Here is a 24,530-nt window from a genome sequence, read left to right as displayed (position 1 = left end):
AACACCTTAAAGAACATACATTACTGAATTTAATCAGTACATAGTTTGAATGACTGATTTCAACAGTGTATGATCATGACCTGATTTGCATAATGAAAAATTCTATCCTGATGAAGGACTGCAGCACTATTCAATGAGTATGAATAATGCTATTAAAAACCCATTTACGTGTCAGAATAGGCTGCACAAATCCATTGGTATGATGGGAACAAAAGTGAGCCTTTTAGTTATGTATTATGCAAATTTGCTGATACTATAGTTATAGATACATCTTATATCACTACTGCTTGGTGAGGGTATGCAGTTGTTGAACTCTAGTTTCAAAATATGTCTCACAAGATAATCTCAATTTTCAACATTTGATAGTTTACATTATAAGCTTAGATTGGATCTCTTCTGTCCAACCATTGCACATAAAATATGTCAGTCGACATTGCAATTGCACAAATAAAATCCTGAAATGACTGAGGTAAAACAAAAGAAACTGCATCAAGAATAAACACAAATGTCCAAGGAACACATTTTATTCTCGCATTCCTAAGAAAATTGCATAGAAATAGGACTCATAAGCAGCAGACGGCTAATCTCAATCAGTAGCATTTGGTAATTTACAAAATGAGATTAGAATTGAATGTAACGTTAGCTAGAAATCTCTTCTGTTCAAACATTGCACAAAGGATATATCTACTCTCAAAATTGCAGTTGCACAAATAGCATAGTGTCATAGGTCCTGTAAAAATTCTCAAGTAAATAGTCACAGCAGATCCCAATAATTTACATGATGATCAATAAAATATGGAATATCTATGATAATAAATCTGTCATTGATTTGGCACGATCACTGGCATAGCTCAGAGTTTAAACAAATCAGCCCTAATGATACAATGCTACACGCTATACAAAATGAAAAGCAAATGATAAGAATTCAACAGAATTATTAGCAGCTTGTCATAGTGTACACATTTTGATACACTGTCATGGAAAGACTCCAAAGACTAGAAAATATTCAAATCTCCTGCAAACCAAATTAAACAAAAGTGTATGGTAGCAAAGTCATGTGTCTCCGTAGCTCGGTATAACATCCCTTTTGTGTAACACAAGTGCATTGTGGCAGCAGCTGGTTATATTACACTGAAGGGCCTGTCACACGGCTTTATCGTGACATCAACATTATAGTAATCCATACACATGTCCAACACTTTCACAAAAATATGTTCAATAATGATTTTTTTTCAAAGCTCCTAATTGGTTTAATTACAATTGGCACATTTTTGCTGAACGGCTGAATATTTGGCACATAGATATCTTACAGGCAAGGTCTCCTGAGATTTACAGGTAGTCAAGAGCACTTACCATTCTGACCTCAATAATAGGTTTCTCTAGACTTATAAACTCTTTAAAGCTTCTTTAGATGAGTACATGCCATGATACATATGATATGTTTCAACATAGAAAATTAACTTGAGATCAGTATGTTTACTGTCTTATACAACACCACATTTGCTAGAAAAGTGCTTATGGAGTTACATCCATCAATAAATTGATTCTAATGAATGTGGCAACATTGTGACCATTGGCTGAATGCCTGGCCTAGCTGCATGAGATACAAGCTGTATGATTTGGTGTAGAACTGTGTCCTTTGCATCCATGAGGAAGAGTAGCCTGTGGAGTGTTCCAAGTCTCTAAACTGAAAATACAGCCTGTTTGGCTAAGTAACACAAAGAATGGATCATTTTCTACTAGCAATTAAAGAGGACGTGGTTGCAGAAATCTTTTGTCTGGCAAAGCAGTAAACTCAGGTTCTCCAATCCCAGCCTGCGTTCATGTGTCTGGATCTGGCAGCATCCACGTTACTTTCTTGGCTGTGCCGATGGAGTCATCATCACTGTCACTATCAGACAACAGCTCTATGTCTTCAAACTGAAAGGTAGACAGGAAAGATTGTAGGCTGTCAGTGATGTGCATTTTGTGTAAGGTCAAATATGAAAAAAAATATAATTGAAAACAAAGAGTACACTGTTCACACTTCGATGAAATGTGAACAGTGTACTCTTGTTTTTTGCCTAAATACAAAAGAATGGGTTTGTTAACAATATCACTCACTGTAGAACATTTAATATTAGTTCAGAAGATTTTACAGAAATGACTAGAAAAGAACAATAATGTGAACATGCATTACAATAGCTTTTAATGAGACCAAGGAGTTAAGATGGAAAGCAACAAGCTAATAGCAAAGCAGTCACGCTCAATTCCATGTCAACAATGATTCGTTTTTCTATTTTTCTCTCTTCCTGCAGAATCACATCTGAATCACGAGGGATGATTTAGGGGGGTTAATTGCATAATGTTGCACCTGTCCAGCACACCTGCCTGCCACCTGTTCACCAGGTGTATGATATGGCATGTTTATAGCAACCATGGTTCCTCCCAAAAGCTGCAGCTGGAGAGTGCGGATAAGCAGAGCCCCTGGTGCAGGAACCACAGGTGAGATAAACACATCAACCATACATCTATGTGACAATGCTTCCCAACAGTGGTAACATAAAATTTACGCCCCTGTCACATAGCACCAAGTCTGCAAACTTAAAATGACATTTTCAACAGTAATATGCCAAGTATTGTCAAAATCATTGCTGCATCTTTAGAGATCTGCCAACGTTTGCAGCTTCCTGAGCCCTGTAATGAGGTAGACTTTTGTGTGAAAATACGCTTGAGTTTCCAGCTTACTTCTAAATTCTGCAACCTTGATTCACAAATATGGCAAAAGCTCTTAAACTGTGTGATGGGCTATAGCAGTTAAAACCAGCAACACAACATGGATCCGAAATGAGGTGGTTTTGGTCTTCAAATGTCAGACATTTGTGTACACTGAATGTATAGCTACAATTAAACATCACTAAAATTCCAAAGGATCCAAGTAAATGTGCATGTTTAGATTAATGAAACCACTAACCACTGTGGGAAGCACTTGTCTAGTCTTCTCAATGAAAAAGTTCTAAATCGGATGTTGCTCATTTTCCTTGAGTCTTACTCTATTATCCCAAACTGCAGTATATTACATATTAGTGGAATGAAGGGGAAACTATGCAATTTGTTGTAGTCAATAGAACACTATTAGAATAGACGAGTCACTTGTATACATCATAAGAGAAACTGTTGTCAAGCAAGCATAAGCACCATAATATTGCCTTCATCAGAAATGTCTGTCACAATGTAAAACAAGAAGAATAAAACCTTTTGTCTATGAAAATTTCAAGACATTACACTCTGTATAAAATTATGTATTTTGCTATTTTGAAATATATACTTCAAAGATCTCTAAGTCTAACTGTTATATAAATGAATGAATGAATGAATGGATGTATCTTTTATTATACCGTACACAATAAATATATAGTTAGTCTTCTGTGACCTGAGTGAGTGAGTGAGTGAGTGAGTGACCTGAACAAAGAGGACTACAAGCTCCTTGGCATGACCAAAAAAAGTTTTCTACCTTCCACTGTAGCCCCTCACTGATGGAGAAACTGAAGGCACTGATTCCAAACGTCTCTCGGTCACCCTTGTCAGGCACCGTCATGTCTAGAGGAGGCAGCTTAGCAGACTTGAACTTCTCCAGACGTCGTTGTAGCAGCTTGTGAATGTGAGTCACTGGGGAAATAGGGAGAAAAGCTCACAACATTTAGAATCAATAAAAATTAAGCTGAAGGGGACTTTATTTATATTCATAAGGCTACAAGTACAATGTATAGAAAGTCATAAATAGATACTCAATGTTGACTTCTATAAAGCCTTCAACATCTTGGACGGCCCTAAATATTACATGAAGCTCAATGAACATTTATGTCATGTTGTATGAAGAAATGTTTATCCAATGTTTACTGGTCTGCAAGAAATTATTTGACTGAGTTTGAGTGAGTCAAAATATTCATATTTTACTGATATGATTTGAATTTGCATCATTAATGTATGAAGCTGTTACAACATACTTTTAAGTACATTGTCAATCATGTAACTTTGGTTACAAAGTCTCCACCAACCTGGTTTTCCCTTGCCAGCTGACTTGGGAGGTTCGTACTGCTTGTTGAAACCAGCCCAGTAGGGCAGCAGCTCAGTAAAAACTGTCTTCTGGGACTCATCAAACAGGTCAGGTGAGTGGGCATCCTTCCCTTTGTTGTGCACGTAGTTGTACACTTTGTATTGCATTTTAGATACCTGGTCCAGAGGAATATCAATCTGACAAGAAAACAAGAGCAGAACCTTAAATTAATGATGATAGGAAGCCCTTAAGTGAGATGAACTTACCAAGTAAACAAAATGGTATAAAAAAACAACATATAGTTATTCACTCATACACTACCTGTAAAAAGCTGATACCAGATGCATTTTGCAAAATTCAGACTTCAGATGCTCCAGCAATTATTCCATTCTTTCATTACTATTGTTATGAAAGGATGAACCAAACAGGACCATCCTATGTAACTGCATAAGAAGAACCCCAACCAAAGTGGTATTATCCATCATAATGTCATCTTTATGATTCCTAACACTTGAGGAATCAGCAACATTTGCCATTCTCTTCCTGTATTTAGTATTTTTACGAACCTTAAGCCAACCTAGAAATTTTTATGTTTGTAAAAGAAAAACGTTAAAACTTTGAACTGCCAACACCCATGGCTGTTCCTTTTGCCTCAACAAGTACATTAGAAAATTGCAGTCTCACCTGAAGTTGTGGCTCAGCCTGTGACTCAATGAAACACTGCATGATGACCTGCAGCTTCTGTTTGACCAGAGTGTCTGCAGCAGACTCCTGCAGATGCTGCAGAGAAACATAAAACACTGGGCTTAACCTTCAGTAGTCATGACCAATAGGTAATGCGCTAGATATGCAAAGGTTAGGTGTGACAGGTCGTTTAGTGTAATATAACCAGCTGCTATCATGCTGCGTGCCTGCGAAGCTGGTGTGTTACGGCTTTAAAGTCTGGTGGATGGCCACTCCTACATATCATATGGTGCATTACTGGCTGCAGAATACAGATACAGGTACAATAGTGATCCAAGTGTACACGTGTATGATTGATTGTATACTTAAATACTGGTGACTTAGAGATCCAAAGGATGGTAATGCATATGTATACAATGCAAATGAATACAACGTGATACATGTAGTATAGTGTGATGGGATATGGCAGACTTAAGATTTTGAATATCCTGAAGATTACCACATGTTACATTCATATATATTACCTTAAACTTGCTTACACCATACCATTGTTAATCCCTATATACCACATTATAGAGGATTAATTATCAGTAAAAAAAGACAGCTACAATTTTGAGTAAATGTATCCTATGGGTTAAAGTAGAAGTTTGGAACCATGAAGTCTAATCCCTGAATTTGCTTTGAATTTCTTACATTATAAAAAAAAGGATTACAAACTTCACAGGAATATTGGTTAATGACCAGTAATAGAACGGACAGGCAAAATAATAATGTTGAAGATTAACCTTGAATTTCTGAGTCTCTATGTAGAACCAGCAGTCGTTGTAGAGGAAGGGGCAGGAGTCAGACTCCTTGTACTGCAGCAGGTAGTGCATGAAGTACAGCAGCTTGATGGGGATGGTTCCCTTGGCAACGACATCAAACAGTGACAGAAGCTCCTCACGATCCTCTGCTGTGGGCTCCCCTCGGCCTGGTTGCTGGTACAACAAAAAGGAAAGGATGTTAGTCTCAGTAGATTACAGACCTATCAGGCTGAAACTGCAATTAGTATTGGACGAGCCAACCCCTTTCTCTTTGCAGCCAGGGGCTGAATTGCAATCATAAGGGTCTGTAATGGCAACCTTTAATAAGCACTCTAGTGACTTCACATTGCCCCAGTTGCGGTCTCTGAGGCTATGAACCGCACTCAAATTGAGAAGGAGACTCCAATTCAATCTTGGGTAGGCCAATTTTTTCTCAGTTGAGGCTGCACCTGTACACGTCTTTTGGAAGGGACATAAAATGGATCTCCCGTGTTCAACGAGGTGCCAAGAGCACCCTATCAGGGATATACCCTACTACTGAAACAGCCAAGAAACTTACTGGCCTAAAATGTATTATGTTCCACAAGGCACAATGCTAGGGTCCAAACAAATGAATTGAAGTAGCTACAGTCTACAGGTTCTTTGACAAGCAGACCTTTTTCCTGCTCTTGTTCCAGCTGATCTTGGCGACCAGCTTGGCGCTGATTCCCTTCCTGAGGGCCAGCTCTGCCTTCACATGGGCGTCCAGCCGCACCTTACTCAGGTCCAGGTTCTGCAGAAGATGATTCAACAAAAAGTAGGATACTGGTTAACGAAGTATGGTATTTAACCTTTTACGGTTTTCATTTTTACATCTATCTCATGTTATATTACATCTTCTTCTTGAAAAGATACATCAATACCAAATTAAAGTGACTGCTGGAAAGAAATCAGTCATTTTCATACCTATCCATAACTCTGTTCCATAACTCTGTTGCAAATATGTTGCATATGCTGCTCATTCTCTGAGAGCCTTTTCATAGAACTTTGATTCCTTGATCATAGTCTAACAATTAATAACATGCTGTATAATTGCATATCACAGAAAATCTTTTGTCAAGCCCAATGAAGAGTCAGCAAGAGTTAGAGTTTATTCTTTCATCCTTTTCCTGTTACTTGCAATAGACTCTGATGTGTTGCAAAAAATAAAACAGCGTTGGGCTGTAAAACATTTAAAATAACATTTTCTTGTTCATTGTTTTACTGCCTCAGACCCTCATTTTCTCCAACCTGACTCATTTTGTAAAGAGGTATATTGGCCTTCTGTCAAGAAGTTGCAATAACCTTTTTTTGTATTACAGATTCCAGAGCTAGACTGATTAGAAGATTATATATTCTGTAAAGATTTATTTATATATATTCTGTAATACTGACATCCCAGAACTTGCGGAAGCTGTCCTGTAGCTCGGGTCGGATGTGTCTCTGGCACAGCTGTAACGTCCCCGCCCCCGGTCTCTCGTTTTCCTTCAGCAGCCGATTGGTCACTTTGTCGGGCATCAGCAGGTAACGCGACGAAAACGGGTCCAAAAACGATCTGAGGAGAGGAGGGGAACATTGATATCATACTCTTTTGAAATGAACTTATTGAACACAATAGGCAGTTGGGCATAGTTTCACATAGTTGTTATAATCAATCAATCAATCATCCACAGGCATCATCTGCTGATGCATGGTAGCTGTAGATTTTATAAGGCAGAAATATATTTATTAATGTCTTCAGGAAGCTACAATTTGTATATTTTGCAACAGCCCTCTCAATAGCTACTTAAACATCTCAATAGCCATCCTACTATGGTCTGTTTGTTCCTGGCATTGCCATGTCGATCATTGTTCAAGTAAAGAAGGTGTTGCAATTGGCATCGAAGAATGGCATTGAAGAGAACATGCTTAAAAGCAGCTTACTTGTAGATGTGTCTGGACATGGCGCCTTTCCGAGCATCAGACTGCTCGGTGTGGTAGTTCTCGATTTCGAAGTACATCTGCAGCATGTTCAGCAGCTCACTGGACTCCTGCTCCTGCACATGCTTCTTAAACACCCCCATCACCCTGCAAGGGAGACAGAGGAAGGATATGCAATTAGGAAAGATGATATTCTGAAGAAATAAATGGATTCTCAAACCAATTAAGCATATGGAAGACAGGGAAGACAGAGAGTTTGTACAGTATTTACAGATTCATTGTACCATGATCATTGAAATTGACCTTAGTCTGAGCTATTTTCAACAAGTGGACTACAGCCTTATTCCCGTCTTGAGGACTGCAATCAATAGTCAGGATTAGACATTGCAAACTCTTCGTCCAGAGGCAGACAGTTGTGCATGGTTTTTTTTATCAATTTTTATTGCCATTGAGAAATTGATTACACCAATTAATGATTTTATAGATCAGGCCAGCTATAATTAACAGTGATTATTCAGACAGCTTGCTACGTCTCATAGAAAAGGCTTACAGACTCTCTTCATCAATGATGACAGGATGAACTCACGGTCTGTGTGTGCTCATCTCCAGGAAAGATGGTGGTCCCGGCATCTCCTTGTGACTACTGGTGGCTGACTGGGGGACTGACTTCTTCCCTCCTTCCGTTGTTGACTGTTGCTCCATGGCTGCCATAGACTGGGTAATAGATGGGGGCTTATAAGATGGGGGCTTGCCTCTGGAGACTGTACCGGTCCGCATCTCCTTCAACCTACAGGGGTGGACAAAAGGTAAATAAGTGGTGACCCTCCAAGCCTCTCTTAAAATGTGTATGAAATATCATAATATTGATGTACCTGTATTTGCAGCAATATAACATTGCAAAATTTCATTTTGGGTATTGTCCCAAAATAAGATGATGTCCAATTGTTCATTGCATCGTTGTCCTCATTCACTGCCTTTCAAAAGACATTTAATTCTTCTGCTCACTTCTTTCTGTAGATGTGAAAAGAGTAACATGGAGATCATAATTCAAAAGGTTCTTTTTGAAACTCTCCCCACCTTCTCCTTTGCTCCCTCTTTTTCCTCTCCTTTTCCTGTTTCTTCTTTTGTCTAACCTCCTCCAGCCGCTCTTGTTCTATCTTCTCGGCCACGTCTAGAGCCTTCTGCAGTCTTCTAGCCCGCTGAGACTCAGAGGACCCAGGGTACCTAAGATGGTTGAACTTTATCTATTAGTTTTCATACATTGATTTTAACATGCTATACATATCTTAATTTTCATAAGTTCTATTTTAGCTTAACATTGATTTTGACATGATATACATATCATACTTTTTAGTTCTGTTTACCTTTCAGTGTGATCCTCCTACCTTTTATAGAAAATATCAGACTTATCCTCTGAGAGTGAGCTGCATCACATTATATGTTACTTTGTATGTTACTGTAATTGCAGTTCCGTCTACTCCTGCTAGATGGCACTCACCTCCTAACCCACGGCTTAGGAGGCAGTTCTCTCACCGGTGTGGACTCCTTCACACTTGGTGTTGAAGGAATGGTTAAGTCTCTCTTGGGGAGACATCTGTAGGGCAGACATTTTTCAAACAATGAAAATAATGACAGGTATCAATCACTGAAAAAAATCACTTCTTACAAGCCTACTACGTGTAATATCTAGTATACCAAATCAATTAAATGTAAATTATAAAGTTTTAGCAAATTTGGTCTCCATTATAACTTTGGAAATTTAAAGAACTTTAAAATTCCTATAATTTGTATGTATGATTTTTGCTCTTTATTAAGTTGTACAGTCTGAACTATCTTCATATTTCATATTACAATTTTAACTGTAACATACAGGCTTTTTGTATGTATTTCATTAAGTACTCCTATCAATTCAGCTTCTTGGCTCAAATTAAAATGATGACAGTATAAATTTTTCCATTGTGTTATCAAATAAATCAATTCATCTCATTTCATCCGGTAGCACGTTCTTTCTCTGATCACTTGTAATTAGGTCATGAAAAGTCACCTCTAACATTTTCCACGGCTGATTTTCTTTTGGAAGCTCTGTTAATCAGGAGTCTTATGGCCAAATTTGTGCCAGGCCCTTCAGTAGGACAAACATTACCTCTTTGAGCTACACCCCAAACACGTATTATGTGTGCTCACATATCACTGTATCTATAAACAGTACCTTGAAATAGGTTACTGCCTAACTACACTAAGACATGGTCAAGGTTTGTAAACCTAATTAGCCCTCATCGTCTTCAGTAATAACTAACCTGACATGTGCACAATGTAAATCATTGCGGTATGGACACGGGGTGAAAATGTCATTAGATCTGGCCTGAGGAAAGAATTCTCTGATTGGTGGATTGGGCAGGAGTGGTCTAGGAATAGACGTGGTGAACTTCGTTTGAACTCTTTGTGCCAGAAAACTCTGACAGGTTGTGCCAGTGACACTTGTGATTTTGACAGGGTGGAACACATAGCTGTCAGCAAAAGCTGTTACTTTGTGAGCAGTGCATAACTCTGAGTTATACCCTCTTTCACTACGCTGCTCAACAGGTCAATCCATACCAGACAACTGGCTACGGGAAATTTGTAGGACCAAGGAAAAAATGTCATGGGTCAGTGCCCAACAAAATTCAGCTGTTGTGCAGTGGAAAATGCTGTGGCACAGTTGTAGACCCTTCTTACATTGGAACAATGTTCAAACTTTTTTTCACCAGTGCTTCGTACATGGGCCTGCCAGCTCACGATCTATGTCTTGTGCAATGCGCTATGAAAAACTACATAATAATCCTTGCACTTGTATGAAAGATGAATGATGTGTTTATATATTTTCTTTGTTAATTACAGGTCGGATAACAGCCTCATGGTGTAATACGCAACATGTTGTTAAGAATGAACAGTACAAGCTGCATTATCCGGATATCTTTAATGGACCTACTCACACCAGGAAGGACCCCAGTACTCTTTACGATAATTAGTGTGGTTGATACTTTAACGTCCTCAAACATGACAACTCCATCTAGCATTCCAACTGAAGGACTTCCCTAACCACAGTAATTGGTACTCATCTTCGCCTGACTGAAGTGAGGAAAGTCGTGTGAAGTGCCTTTTCCAATGCCACAATGTCAATGGGGTATGTTAGGAGATTTGAGGGTCTGGGCCAATTACATTCGTGGTGTGATGGTACTCAAGTTTACTGGCATTTATGTTATACATGCACATAGAGAGAGTCAATGAGAGAGTCAGTGAGAGCGAAAAAAATTACCTTTAAGTCAGTCAGTAATTAGACCATGAAATAGAAAAAAAATCAAAATCTTTGCAAATACTTATAACAATTAAGCACAAATTTAGACTTACTCAAAGAATCTCCTGAGGTCTGATCTCATAGCCTTGACCCAGGCTTTTGTGAGGATGTCTAGAGCGTGTGTCTTGGCCCCATCAAACACAGAGGCCTTCACGTAGTCTTTGGTGTGAGCCAGTACCTGGTATAGAGCATCACAATATACTGGTGCAACTCCTGCAATAGGACAATGGTAACAATGTAGTTAATTGTACACTCAACATGCTTGCTTATATTAGCAGAATGTAAAATGAAGATGTGTGAAAATACTAAGCTGTTATACCCGTGTCGCTTTGAAATCTTAGTAGAAAGACCAATTCTCGTAGATCAATTAGATGACACAGTACTACATAACACAATATTAAACATGTAATTTAATATTCTTCAAACTGATCCTATTTCTCCATTCCATAATTATATAACCAGTTAGCGCCTGATCGTGTTTCTGATTCCCTCATACATCTAGCTTGGTAAAATATCAAATTCACACATTCAAAAGTATAAAAACTGCACAGCAAATCTTCTAAACCTAAGGCCTGATTAACCCAACTTATGAGAGCAAAAACCTGTTAACCCTAGCATTTTCGGGTTGTCAACCACTGGCGAAATAGACAATTTAGAATTTACAATCTGACAATCTGCTTGACATGCTCTCTTCATTTCTGTTGCAATAGAAAAAGTGATACAAATACCCACCAAACCTAGGTCCACTTAATCTTGACATCTTGTGTAATTGTTCATTGGATCACTTCATTGGAAATCTTTTAAGAACAAAAGAGAATCCCAATTTTTTTCAGGACTGCAAAGGGAAACACAAGATTGATTTTCCCAGGCCTCACCTATGTTGAACTTGCTGTCGTGTGCGATGTATGTGTTGTAGATGTCCCAGGCGCGGCACATGCGCAGGTGCCTGTCTGCCGAGCGCTTCTCTTCTGCAGTGTACTCCCCCACATGCTGCCAGAACAGTAGGGTAGCTAGCTTCTGGTGGTCGGAGTTCCTATAAATGGCAATTAAGATAATGTCATCCATGCTTATTATGTCAAAACACAATAAAAACTTAGAGCTGCATTTCCTGACTAATCTGTAAAATTGTACCATCAACACTTATTTTTGCTTTGACTTGACTTATTTCATCTGTAAAGAGCTAAAAAAAGACTGTCCATGGTGCTGAATAACAATCTATATCATAACTCATTGCTTATACTATAAGTCATTGCTCATAAATGTTAAAACAGTACAATTGTATTTTCTTCAGATCAAACATTCATGCAAATACAAAAATCAAAAATCAAAATGGATTCCTTCAAGAATTATGCATATTTCAGGCAAACTGCATGGTATTGTATTTCTACATTTCTATCTTTTGTTAACACTGTTGGCTAGTTATATTGAGACTGACCATTTTTTATATTTTCTCTGTAGAAAATTAATGATAAAATTTATCCTTATTCTTACATTTCTAGAACTTTCATTGGACTTTTCAAGAACCTTCATTTATTGTTACTAGATTTCTGTACATCTTCTGTTGTCTGTAAGTTACACTGAGATAGTTACTTGATATTTCTTGATAGAAATGGTCCTTACTTTTCCAGAAACCTCCTGAAAGGTCCGCCCGCAGACCCGTCTGTACCCAGCCCAGCTAACACCCTCTCCTCTAGGGCCTTCTCGTCCACGCTAATCTTCTTCTCCTGACCGTACGTCGCCTCCAGTCTCCGCCCGCCCTGCGCCACCACCTCCCAGTTGTGGCTCTGTGCGAGCCTCGCGAGCTCGTCGCCACGTACGGGCAGCGATGCCGAGAACGTGATGGACGGGAGGAAGGACAGACCGGTGACTTCCCGCGCAAGTGTTGGAGCAGCCTTCTTAGACCTACAATAATTTAATTCCTGAGTTAATTCAATCATTTAAAACTCAGGATAGAAATTGCAAATACTTGCTACTTTAATGGAAGGATTACTATAAAAGGCTGATTAAAAGACCTTATATAAAACCTGGAGGAAGATTGTGAAACGTTTTGCATGAATTTTGCTACAATTGGAAAGATAAGATGAAACACTTATCGATCAATCAAAGCAATCAAAAATAATTTACTTCTCAAATGACATGTCAGCACTAGGCTGAATTGCACCCATTGTTTAACTGTATTTCTTTGCATCTATAAAACACGAGAAACACATATAATACACAAAGAACAAAGGGGAGACCCACTTGTGGTCCTGTTGTTGACTGAGAGACCGGTGCACGAGGTATCTGGGTACCCAGTAAGACCGCAGTCTCCGCAGCACGTCATACTGGGTACGAGTGAACACCGTGTAGCTCACGCCATCATTCTCCTGGGCAACTCGGATCTGATGCTGTAAAATAAAAAATAACAATGTCAAATCTGAAAACTCAAGGTCAAATTGTAATATACAAGATACTGCAAAAAAGGTCATATTAGCCAATGCACGGTCAAATGAGCCAAATAATACATATACTTTCAATTCTCGAAGTAACCTATTACACCACTTCTGCCCTACATGCTGTTAATCTGCAATATTCATGATCGTGTTACTGAGGAATACCAAAACAAGGGACAAACACTGAATACAATACCTTCGTTTTGACGGAGGTAACAATAATAAATTAAAGGCCATAAATCTCTAACCTTATAGCTCCTGATAGTATAGTAAATAAACCTCTGGTAACCTTAGCTTCAATCTACTGAAAGATAAACAAGCACCGCATACCTGTGCATCCGGAGTCAGGTTAAACTTGTACTTATCCTGAATATCCCTGCAGGGGTAACATAACACAAAACATTCAATAACAGACGTGACTTAGCATTCTATCAAAATTTCAAAGTGTGTACCAACATTGAGGAGGTCTCCCTATAACCTCCTTGGTTCAGCCAAGGGTGATTCTCTGTAAAACTACTTACAGTATGTTGCTGCCAGAATATGTACAGTCCTGGTAACAGTACTAGTCTTCATCTCATTGATGATAATTTGTTAAACCCAGCATCACAATCTATGTGCCATTGACTCAAAATCAAAGAAGATAGCTCCATTACCAATGAATGGCAATAACAGTGTAAGAAGCAAGAGTAGTGAAAGAGGCTTTATATATCAATATTTTATATCCCATTCCTCAACCAACATATGAGCCGGTAACAACTGCCAGATCTTTGACCCATTTTTGAAGCCACACTTCTGTTCAGGTCACTTGACAGGCTTTGGGAGAGGAATGATCAAAAGCTAGGTTGGTAAGAGAGCTTTACTTTGTGTACAGAAACAGTGTATGCAATCTCTCCAACACTGTAATGTTGTACCTGAAAAGCCTAGCCCTGAGTGTTTTGGTCTGTTCAGTCTCTTCTGCAGCAGCCATGCTGTCTTTAAACTCCTCACAGTCCAGCCAGAAGTTTAACAGGTGAATCCCTGCCGTGTCCGACAAAAAGTCATGGAAAGACTCCATACCAGACATCTGTGGGGAGGGGGGGCAATAAACACAGTCATTATGTATGTACGTATTAATGAACCAAGTCATTTTAAGCAGAAAAAGGGCAATTGATGATTATCATGCATCACATACAACCTGTTGTCAGAATATAAAAACATCAGAAAAGAATGACAATTGATTTAACTTAGGAATTCTGTTCTTGCTGTATGTTTACGTTATGACAGAGAAGAATGTAAGACTAACCTTCCCCAAGACAACCTCCTTGAGCTGATGCAAAGTTGTTTGTATTCTTCCTTCCAAGGTGCGCACGTCCTCTTCTGTCCGCTCATCACTTGCAGCATCATCTGCAAGAAAAAGGTTAGATAAAAGAGTAAAGTCTGTTATTTCTCGATAAAGCTACATGTACACTGCTGCCAGTTAAAGGGAGATACATATTCAACACAAAATTTCCATTCAGCACCAAGGACATTCCCTTCAATGCTAAAACATTGATAACTCAAACTGCATCCCCTTTGAGGGATGCTGAATATAGAGAATGCAATAAAATGTACTTTGTATAAACAAGGGCACAAAACCGGGTTGAGGCACTCGAAGGTCAGGTCCCCTGGGTAGGCTGGGACCAAGAATGACACTGTTGTATTCATTCTTTTTTTGTAACACCCATCACTTTTTTCTGTAGTCTGTAGTACACTTGAAAAGAGTTTATTGATGAATATACCTTCAAATGTTAAGTATTCCTCCCCATCTCTCCTTTCATCATCAGAGTCGTAGTACATCTGGAAATACTCCAGGGCATCTGCTAAGTTGAAGGGGGAGGCTGAGGACCCAGCTGGGGCTGATGTTGTTCTGTTGTTAGGGGTGTAAAACCTGTACAAGAGAAACAGAGAATTTATTGTTATTCGGGGGACAAAGCCTAGAGGGTGAAAAGTGTCATTAAAATGTATCAAGTAAAAGAAAAGTTGGTAATGTACAAGGATTGAAAATAATAAAAATTCTCATGGGACAATTACCAGGAGTGGGTTAATTGCACATTTACCATAAAAAAAGTTGATATAGAACATAAATGTGGATTTATATTTGCATGAATACTTGATCTGAAGAAAATACTGTTTTATATTGATGCAAAATGACTTATACATTAGGTACTATTTGATGCCTTCCAAAAGTTGTCATTCAGCACCAAGGACAGAGCAAAAGCAAATGTTCTGCAAGCAAGAAAGCGATGTAAAGAAGTCCTACCATAATTTTTCTCACTCTAAAAACAAATAAAATGTAACTAATCAACTTCTTTTACAAAAAATTCTAAATATCATATAAACATCCAAAATAAACACCTAAAACTACACCCCCACTCACACATAGTCATTGGAAAACAACATGTAACACTAATTGCAGATTGACTTAGAGTTTCCTTGGCACTGTGATATTGCACCCATACAGGCCTTGATTGGAAAAGGTATATTACATGTAGCATACGTAGCCCAGTGGTTAGCATCCTTGCCTCTGAACCAAGACGTTGTGACTTTGAATCCGATATGCACGCAACTGGAGGGTTTGCAGTCAATAAGATAGTATGCTATAGATATTGTACTTGTCAAAAAGGCTAGGGAAGTTTCCTTGGTACAGTGAATCTGTAGAAGTCACTGTATATCATCTGTCTTCTCTGATTGAGAAATGGAAAAGTAGCTCTTCCATGAGCTAAACTGGTTCAAGAACACTTCCACTCCTCACCTGTCGTAGTCAGGTGACAGGTAAGCGAAGCTGTCCATCGGCAGTTGCACGTGTCTCCTGTCTTCTTCATCCTGGTCCTGAGTCAGAGTGTCCACACTCTTCACTTCCTCCTGTCTCTGCTCATGACCCACAACAACACAGGTCTGTGGGGTAGGCATGGGCCCCACTGTCTCTGGTATTGCACCTTCTGGGACTACCGGAACACCTGTTATCAAGGATAGAATGTCAAACGTCAGCAATAGGGTCCTTTATAAGAAATGTTTCACTTCATTCTTTTATCAAAAAATTTAACACCTTCATGTACTAGCTTGTGATGAAAGTTCCTCTGACAAGTTTATGTTCTTGTGTTTTGTTTTGTTTCCTTTCAGGAAAGGTGTCAAAATATTTTGTCTTTCCTTGTCTTTTGTCCCTCTTTGAACATACAACTGTAACAAAAATGTAATAGAAACTAAATTTGATAACGGAATGTGACGAAAATACATGTAAACTCAAAAATTACAGGAGTATACAAAATAGTCATGTATTTTTCTTTCTATTTTACAACAGAAAAGGACATAATATTTAAGCTCTAATTTTTACATACCTGGAACTTTACTGGGACTAGAAACTGCAGCCTTTTCCGGACTGACGGACTCTTCCATGCTGGAAACGCCATCTCTCGTGGTTAAACCTTCTCTGGTGGTTATGTGCGTGCGTGAGTCACTCTGAATGGTCGTTCCCAGCCCAGAGTCGCTGATCTGTCCCAGGCCTGTTAGAGTTTCAGCTGTGGAAAATTCAGACAAATACCTAATCAGACACTTCATAGGTGCAGTAATATCTTTGGAATCTGAGGAAACAATGGTCTGGTGTGTTGCAGTAGGCTTCCAGGATTAAAAGATTTAGAAAATAATCTTCCTTCCGGTATCGTTACAATCTTTCTTGTAGAGCCTTACCTGGGGGCATGTTGGGGTATTTGTTGACATAATCCCTGTTGTCCCCTGCTGTTGCCCTCCTCCTCTGACTGGAGCTGTTGCTGCTGCTGTCTGCCTGCCCCCCTCCCCCCTCCATTTTGATGGAGGACATGGGCTGACTCAAGGTCGTTACTCCGTCCTCCTCGCTGCCATACATGGAGTACGCTGCAGAAAAATACAGTTTATCAAAGTATGACATTTCAAGTAATTATAATAATTTCTAACATCTCCTGTTTGAGAATGTAATACCTGTCACATTTGGCAAATATCGATCAGACTACGATTCTGCGGCAATCGCCCTAGCCTCGCTTATAATCATAACTTTATTGCACAACAATTATACAAGGTGCAAAGTATGGCTTATATGTGTTATATGTGACAGGGATGATTTTCAGGTGAAAAACATATGTAACGCTCTGTCGATCTTAAATATGGCCGATCTTCCATTGATACGCCCAAAGATCGTGGATAATGTGACAGGGGTATAATGAAGCCTGTCAATGAAGTTTAGACATCCACACAATTCAAAAGTTACTCATGCAAGAGCTGGATAAGTTTTGAAAACAGTCAGACATTTCAGTCCCCAATGAAAGACAGTGGATCCTGTTGGATACATCTGATCATTTACAAAACTTAACAGTTGCTTGGGTAACATTTTATTCAGTATCTAATATTTGGAGCATTGCTGCTTAATCAAAGTGTATTTAGCAATATTGTAACACCACTATTTTCTGACACCTGTACTGACACTCAAGTCCTCAGAACATCATTATAAAAACACTGGGCTGTTGGAACACAGGGCTGTACCCCAACTTTACTTCCATGGATACTTTACTTTACTTCAAAGGCTCAGAACTCCCCCCCCCCTTCAGTTAGCCTATATGCAGCACAATACAATCTGTAACAAAGGTGCATGACATACCTTGTCCAAATATACTGGCTGGTAGACTGATGGCCCTGCTGCCAGGTCGGGCGTACCTGAAGATTGCACTACTGATCTCCGGCCAACCCACATAGCTGCCCAGACTCTCCACTGCCTGCTGCGCATGATGTCCCCGGTCTGTAATAACAGATGCAGTATGCTCATATTCTGGTACTATTGAATAGCTTTCATATGGCAAAGGTTGCATTGGAGTATGGTGGCTCAGGGATTGGAGTACACCATGTAGAGTACAAGGTCCAGGTGTGTTTTATCTAAACTTATGACTCAGGGGTCTTCCCCTTGCAAACCTTAAGACTTATATGACTTAAATATCACGGATATAGACCTCGTTTCTGATAAAATAAGTCCAATGGTATGAAAATGGACTTACTCAGAGAGGACTGAAGATGGACTTACTCCCAGAAATTGGTGTAATGAGAACTACATGTACTCTTGAAAATAGTCTACAAAAACTAACACCAACAGACCTCAGGCATGGCAAAATGGGGATGACTTACTGATCCATGTTGCTGCGCATGTACTCAGAGTTGTGAACAAGTTTATAAACTTTTTTTGTACTGGTACATATATACAGACAATACTCATTTTGTTGGACAAATAGAACTGGTAACTTTAAACCATTGGCCGGATTAACCCAAAGAACAAGCCAGATGAATCCTTTTTTTGGATAAACCCTTTTTTGTGTTGCATAAATTGAACTTACCAACTTGTATAACATGCAAAATGGCCACCCAAACAAAAAACAAGTCTATACTGTTTTTGTTCTCTAAGTTGTTGACCATTCACATTAATTTCACATCAGATGACTTCTTTTTATGATATAAGACACAGCACCTAGGGGACTGTCAAGACTATTGGATGGATTGATTGCTAAATTTTTTTGATGAAACAAGCAGTCATAAAGTCACGATGCAAACCCAATTATTTTGTTCACAGCCCACTGGACACAACATCAGAAATCCCAGTGTTGTGAGTTTTCAACACAAAGGTTAACTCAGGAACAGAGGGCATTGGGGTATGGAAATAATGACTGAAACAAGGTATTCTCTGACAAGCAATTACTAACTACTAACTACTACTGACAGTCAACCAACATCCAATTAGTGCAATACATTAGAAGAAATTGGTCATTATGATATTTTTCGAGGAAGGACATAATGTGGGGCTTTGATACAATTTATTTTGATTCATAATCATTTTCGGTAGAAGACCTTCAATTAAAATCTTGGAAGATCCTTCAAAACTTTTCTAAAACATTTGAATGAAATATTACTTTGGACATCAAAAATACAGCTGACACTCTTCATTGATTAGTGAAATTAAGATATATTAAGAATAAGCATAAGCATACATGAAAATGTCATTTACCTTTTCCATGGAAATCTCACTTGCAATTTCCGTTAACTATAATACTACATTAGAAATTAATTCCTGGACCATGGGCAAAACTTCGGCATTCATTTTTCAATTCACTGAAATGTCTACCTCAAAATTAAACTCCATCCTAAAATGATTGCTGTAAGATGAAACAGCAGAGCAGCTTTTTGAAATTGCTGTGAAAATCTGTGACTATCAATTTCCTGTGCAGTACTGAGATATGATAATCAAGAATGTGTGAAAGTAGAACAGTTCATTTAAATTTGCGATTGATTTCAAATATCACTCCCCACCCACCACCCCATTAATATGAAGCCATAATGATTGAAATTACTCGGCAACAGAGGTTAGGCTCTGGCCAGTTTTTGATGTATTGTTAGGTGTTTCTATCAAGCTTTCTATTTTGTCGGGTTTTCTTTTTGTCCACAAGCTGGAGAAGAATAGGGTGTAAACAAGAACAACTTTAATCTCTTTAACGGTTGTAAAAATCTCACAATCAATTTCCTCTGCATCATCATCATCATCTTCCGTGGTTGTAGTGGTGGTTAGACTGGAGCTGGTTCCCAGGCTGCTGGTTGGCTGGCTGTAACCACGGATACCACGGCTGCTCTGACGACTCAGCGACTGGCGGTTGTTGTCCAGACGCCTCAGCAGCAGCTTGCACAACTTGTATTCCCTGAAATGTCTCGATCTGAAAATTTAAAAAGAAATACAAATACAATTATTTATCACCGAGAATCAAGAATATAGTAGCAACAGGAATTACTCATCAGGTCAAAGCAAGAAGATTTTAAGGATGAAATCCCTGTGGACATTATTACAAAAAAATTTGCTCCCCTTTGGCGATGATCAACAAAATTGACATGCGAGCAGTTCGACATGAGGCACTTAAATTTGGTAAGCTTCGAGTGTAGTAACACTAAAACTACCCGTGAGAACCACTTTTTGCACTTCTTGAATACAGGAAGAAAACATTTACTATGATACCTGGTGTTTTCAAAATCTAGGCAACTTTGCTTTCTGGCCCATCATCTTTTTATGGGCTCCATGTTAGATTTGGCGTCTGCAGAGTATTTCATCCAAAGACTTTAGTCCTGCTGTGGCCTTGGGCAATTTACAGAAATGCAAAAAAAACAGAACAATAAAGACAGCATTATCAAATGTAACAATTACTGTCACACTGTCAAAAAAGTGTTGTAACAAAATGTTACAAAGGGCACCTAATTAAGTTGTAGTTTCCACCTCCCTACTGCTTCATAATAGCAGATGTGAGTATAATGATATTCAAGAATGCACAATACCTCATTTTTTGTTGTTACCAGTATCAGACTTGTTATAAGAATCTTAAAGTTTTATAATTCCCAAATGCATGTATGTCAGTGAACACACCTTAGGAATAGTGGTAATCTCTCCTTCTTGGCCCAGTCTAAGACACTTTCCCTTTCCTCGTCTGTGGCCCCCCAGATTGGGGGAGGCGTTCCGCACAAGGTACCGGTGACTGTGCTACGAGAGCCTTCCGCCTCCTCGAATGTAGCTGTCAGACGGTTGTATCTCAGCGGTAGCGGAAAAGCCTTAGATATACAAGATGTGAAAAACATTGAGTAACAGTCAGAAACAACGATATACTGTAAATTCATTTGCATGCATTTGGATGAAAAAGGCTCTGTCTGAGGTTTTTGCCCTGTAAGGCTAGTTCACCTTTATTCGTGGGTTAACCTTTATATCCATTGTATATAACACCAGGGTATTTCGGTATATCAAGTCGACGGACTGTGATATCAAACTGCATCATATTGAAAACAAAATGCAATTTGAAACCACCGTCCATCAACGTGATATCCCTAACTATCCTGTTTTTAGGTACAACGAATATAGGTTACCCCGCGAATAAAGGTGAACTAGCGTTACAAAAACTTGCAATTGCAGCAATCCTCTAGTACGTTAATAGTCATACAAGGGAGACATTCACAGTGTCATGAATTCGTAGGTGTCACCGTGAAAACCACAATAAGAAAACATGATTGCAAAAGTTGAAAGATTTACAGTACAATTACCATAGGGAAGGACAGGGGGAATGCAGAAGAAATAGGTGCCAATTTGAACTGCAATTCAAAACCTATTCCTTGGTGATTAACAGTCGAAGTTGACCCAAAGTCTATAGAATAAGGCGCTTGACAACGTCCTTAAACCATGTCGCCAAGGACCAACCTTTTGTGCGCAGGCATCTTGAGAAAATAGCTTATCGTATTTGTTTGAACAGAGAACAATCCAACAATAGATAAAGCCTGGTATTGTTGGTATAGAAGGGATACTTATTGCAGGGTACAGTTCAGACAAAACACTGAGCAAAATGTTTTCATTAATCAAAGTTTTTATGATATTGAACGACAAACTTACTGGGAGTTGTAGGAAGGCATTGAAATAGTCCAGGAACAGGTCATCATAGGACAACAAGTCCTCTAAGTTGTATTCGGACACGTCAATGCCTGCAAAATATACACCAGTCAGAGACATTGCCGGTAGAAATACACCAATAGTCTAGTGCTACAATAACATCAAATCTCATAATTCCACCAGGTGTCATAATTCCTCCACATCATAAAACAAATTGTTTATATGGAGAGTCTGGCCTTCTCAAGATTGTCTTGAACCTTGTATCTGAGTTGATTACCTCTGGATTAATGATGCTGTATTAAACCAGCTCTTTGAATTACTTGAAATTCATTAATTTTTTCTCATGTGGCAGTATTGTGGCATCAGATGGAATTAAGAATTATCAATAAAACGACCTTACGAGCCAACATCCATAACTAATTGATGTAGCATTAATAATAACTTTGAACACAAACTCTGCTGTCTGTGGCTGTAACCCGCACCTTCTAGGAAACCTGCTGCTACAAGTGAGATTTAATCAGGCTAATAATAAGCTATTAGTGCAAAGTAAATCTGTGGTGATCATATTTATGTTACCTGCACTGCTGTAAAAACATGAAAGATTGGAGAGAAAAAAAGCTGAAATGCATCAGAACACAATACCAAAGGCCAAGTAAATCAATCAATCAATCATGCTCTGTCACAAATCTTGTTGAAAATCCCGGATCTATCAACACTTTCGGTATATCCTAACTCTAAGTAGCTACATGGTTCTATGCATAAAAGTATCAAAGTTAGCAACTGGATTCTGGACGACATATAATACACGCCTATTCAGAAAGTGTCTGTTGGCTAATTTGCTAATTGAGGGATCCCTTGTTGAGAGCGTGTCACCGCCACCACTGCTATTGAACTTCTACTACTTACCAAATGATGAATTACGACCAAAATGGCCGACATTTGGAGAAAAAACAAGAGAACTTCCCCTTGGAGAAGGACAGGGCATGGTGTTTGGAGACGATATGCCAAACTGCTGTAGTGTTCATGCTTTTGGTAAAACATAATGGGACCCGCCGACACCCTTCAAGTGTTGTCAATTACTTCTCTTGCCATTGTCAACGCGACTTGTGCAAAAAATAAACCAAACGGGAAGAAAACACGGATAATTCGAACTGCAGAGGGATCTTACCTTTCATGTTGTCATCTGTGGAGTGCGGTGAAGTTGTGAAGGATCGGCATTTTGTGTAGACTTTGTGAAGTTACCTGGGGTACTGAAGGGTGCGAGCCGTGGTTGCCAGAGGGATAGCGTTACGTTGCCAGGGCCGAGGTCCATGTGGACTGACACCCGATACGCCTCACTGGTACATTACCTGCCCCGGCTCTTACACCTGTCGCCTCACACCCCTTTCAATCGACAACATTTACTTAGCGTTCAACAAAACTTAAGCAATAAAAGATTCTTTTTTAAGACTTAGATCCATTTTGTATAATACCTTTGTACATGTATGGTGCCATCTTGGTACGTACGAGTGGATGAATTATTTTACAAAGGATTTTCTTGTGTAGCACAGGGAGAGGTTCCAACGAATGGAACAGCTAATTGAATCAATACCATCCTCCGACGACCCAATTCTGATAACAATCGCAGTAATTGCAAGTCCTAAAATGCCTTGTTTAACGTCACATTAGCAATATCTGGCGGGATAAAGCAATGGACAGTACGAGTTCATCAGTTTTACACTATGGCAACTTACGTAGGTCTAAAACAACGTGGAGTGTTTGAACAAACACACCTGTTGCGAGTACACACAAAAGGGGGCATGGGGCCACTGGCAGCTGATCAAAACAATCTACAGGCCAGGATTTACGGACCTAATCCGGACTTATTTGTGAATGGATTACTGGAGATAATGCTGTTTAAGTCAATTTCATCAGTTTCTCTTGTCAACTTTGGCCAAGTCAGCCTAATGCATTGATCCTTAGTATAGAAACATAACATTTTTCAATGAAAACAAACAGAGCTTGCTTTAGGGTTAGCTCTAAATTGTTCAGCCTATTAACTTGATTCAAAAAAATAAAATCTGGGTTCCAAGAAATAATTTCAGAAAAATAAATCCTTTTTCCGGAAAAATAAAATCTTCTTTTCCATATTGCTCTTAATGTTGTACCTTTTGGAAGAGAGATTAACTTGCACAGGTAAAAAGTAAAGTGATCTTTCAGGAAAGCTACCATGCCCAGGAGGGTAATAATGAACTGTTTGTTGACTTCCATACTCAATATTCTGTTAATGCCTTTTTCTTAGGTTTCCTTGGATTCAATTTTGTGGTAGGGAGAAAATGGACTTTTCACAATGGTTAGTGGTCGAAAGAAGGGCGTAAGTACTACTTAGGTAAAAGACAAGCTTTTTCAGTGGTTTTAAGTTTGTAGTGAGGACGAAAACAAAATTAGCAAAATTCACAATGTGTATACAGATTTGAATATACAAGTCATACGATTTAAAGTTTGTAGTTGGATTACAGAATCAAGATAATCGTATACATGTGTTCAGGTCATTTCGTGAGAAATGTTGTCATATACTAGTACATAATACATTACGAATACCATAGGAACATATCAAACAGGAAATGTTGCTCTTGCCTGGACAACAGACAAATCTACTTATAATAAAGAAAACATGAAACACAAACAACAGCTTCAAATCACACCATACTTTATTCAGACAGAAGATATGACAAGTTGACCACTCACAAAATATTGAGATTTTTTTAAGGTCTTCATATTATGTCCCACAGAAACAACTTATTGTTTCTCTTCCAAGGCCATACACATTTAACTTGTTGCTTCACAAATAGTCTATACAGAAAGTAAATATCGCATTAAATGTTGTCTA

General features: G+C 38.8%; 1 protein-coding gene across 1 annotated transcript; it reads right to left on the bottom strand.

Annotated features, from left to right (window-relative positions):
* Positions 1–508: 508 nt before the first annotated feature.
* On the bottom strand, positions 509–22,674 carry LOC118417227. Its single transcript, XM_035822733.1, has 27 exons — positions 22,568–22,674; positions 21,665–21,753; positions 20,657–20,838; positions 19,762–19,958; positions 17,870–18,007; positions 16,930–17,112; positions 16,581–16,760; positions 15,998–16,202; positions 14,985–15,133; positions 14,510–14,610; positions 14,139–14,290; positions 13,558–13,603; positions 13,037–13,182; positions 12,416–12,697; positions 11,671–11,828; positions 10,849–11,008; positions 8,960–9,055; positions 8,539–8,685; positions 8,048–8,248; positions 7,465–7,608; positions 6,937–7,096; positions 6,179–6,295; positions 5,506–5,697; positions 4,721–4,816; positions 4,038–4,233; positions 3,494–3,648; positions 509–1,920 (listed from the first exon to the last, which is right to left on the bottom strand). The coding sequence occupies exons 1-27, from the start codon at positions 22,644–22,646 to the stop codon at positions 1,822–1,824; spliced, it is 4,050 nt and encodes a 1,349-aa protein (XP_035678626.1). The 5' UTR covers positions 22,647–22,674; the 3' UTR covers positions 509–1,821.
* Positions 22,675–24,530: the final 1,856 nt, after the last annotated feature.

This window comes from Branchiostoma floridae, chromosome 1, assembly GCF_000003815.2.
Source record: "Branchiostoma floridae strain S238N-H82 chromosome 1, Bfl_VNyyK, whole genome shotgun sequence".
Classification (NCBI taxonomy): domain Eukaryota; kingdom Metazoa; phylum Chordata; class Leptocardii; order Amphioxiformes; family Branchiostomatidae; genus Branchiostoma; species Branchiostoma floridae.
The sequence above is the reverse complement of the archived record's forward strand: the minus strand, read 5'-3'. Positions and strand labels throughout refer to the sequence as shown.

Excerpts from the sequence above, each read along its gene's own strand:
- LOC118417227 (XM_035822733.1), bottom strand. The coding sequence starts at position 22,646 with ATGCCCTGTCCTTCTCCAAGGGGAAGTTCTCTTGTTTTTTCTCCAAAT. Across the intron at positions 15,134-15,997 it reads CTGTCACCTGACTACGACAG|GTTTTACACCCCTAACAACA; the intron begins GTGAGGAGTGGA and ends TCTCTTGTACAG. Across the intron at positions 12,698-13,036 it reads AGTCAACAACAGGACCACAA|GTCTAAGAAGGCTGCTCCAA; the intron begins GTGGGTCTCCCC and ends AAATTATTGTAG.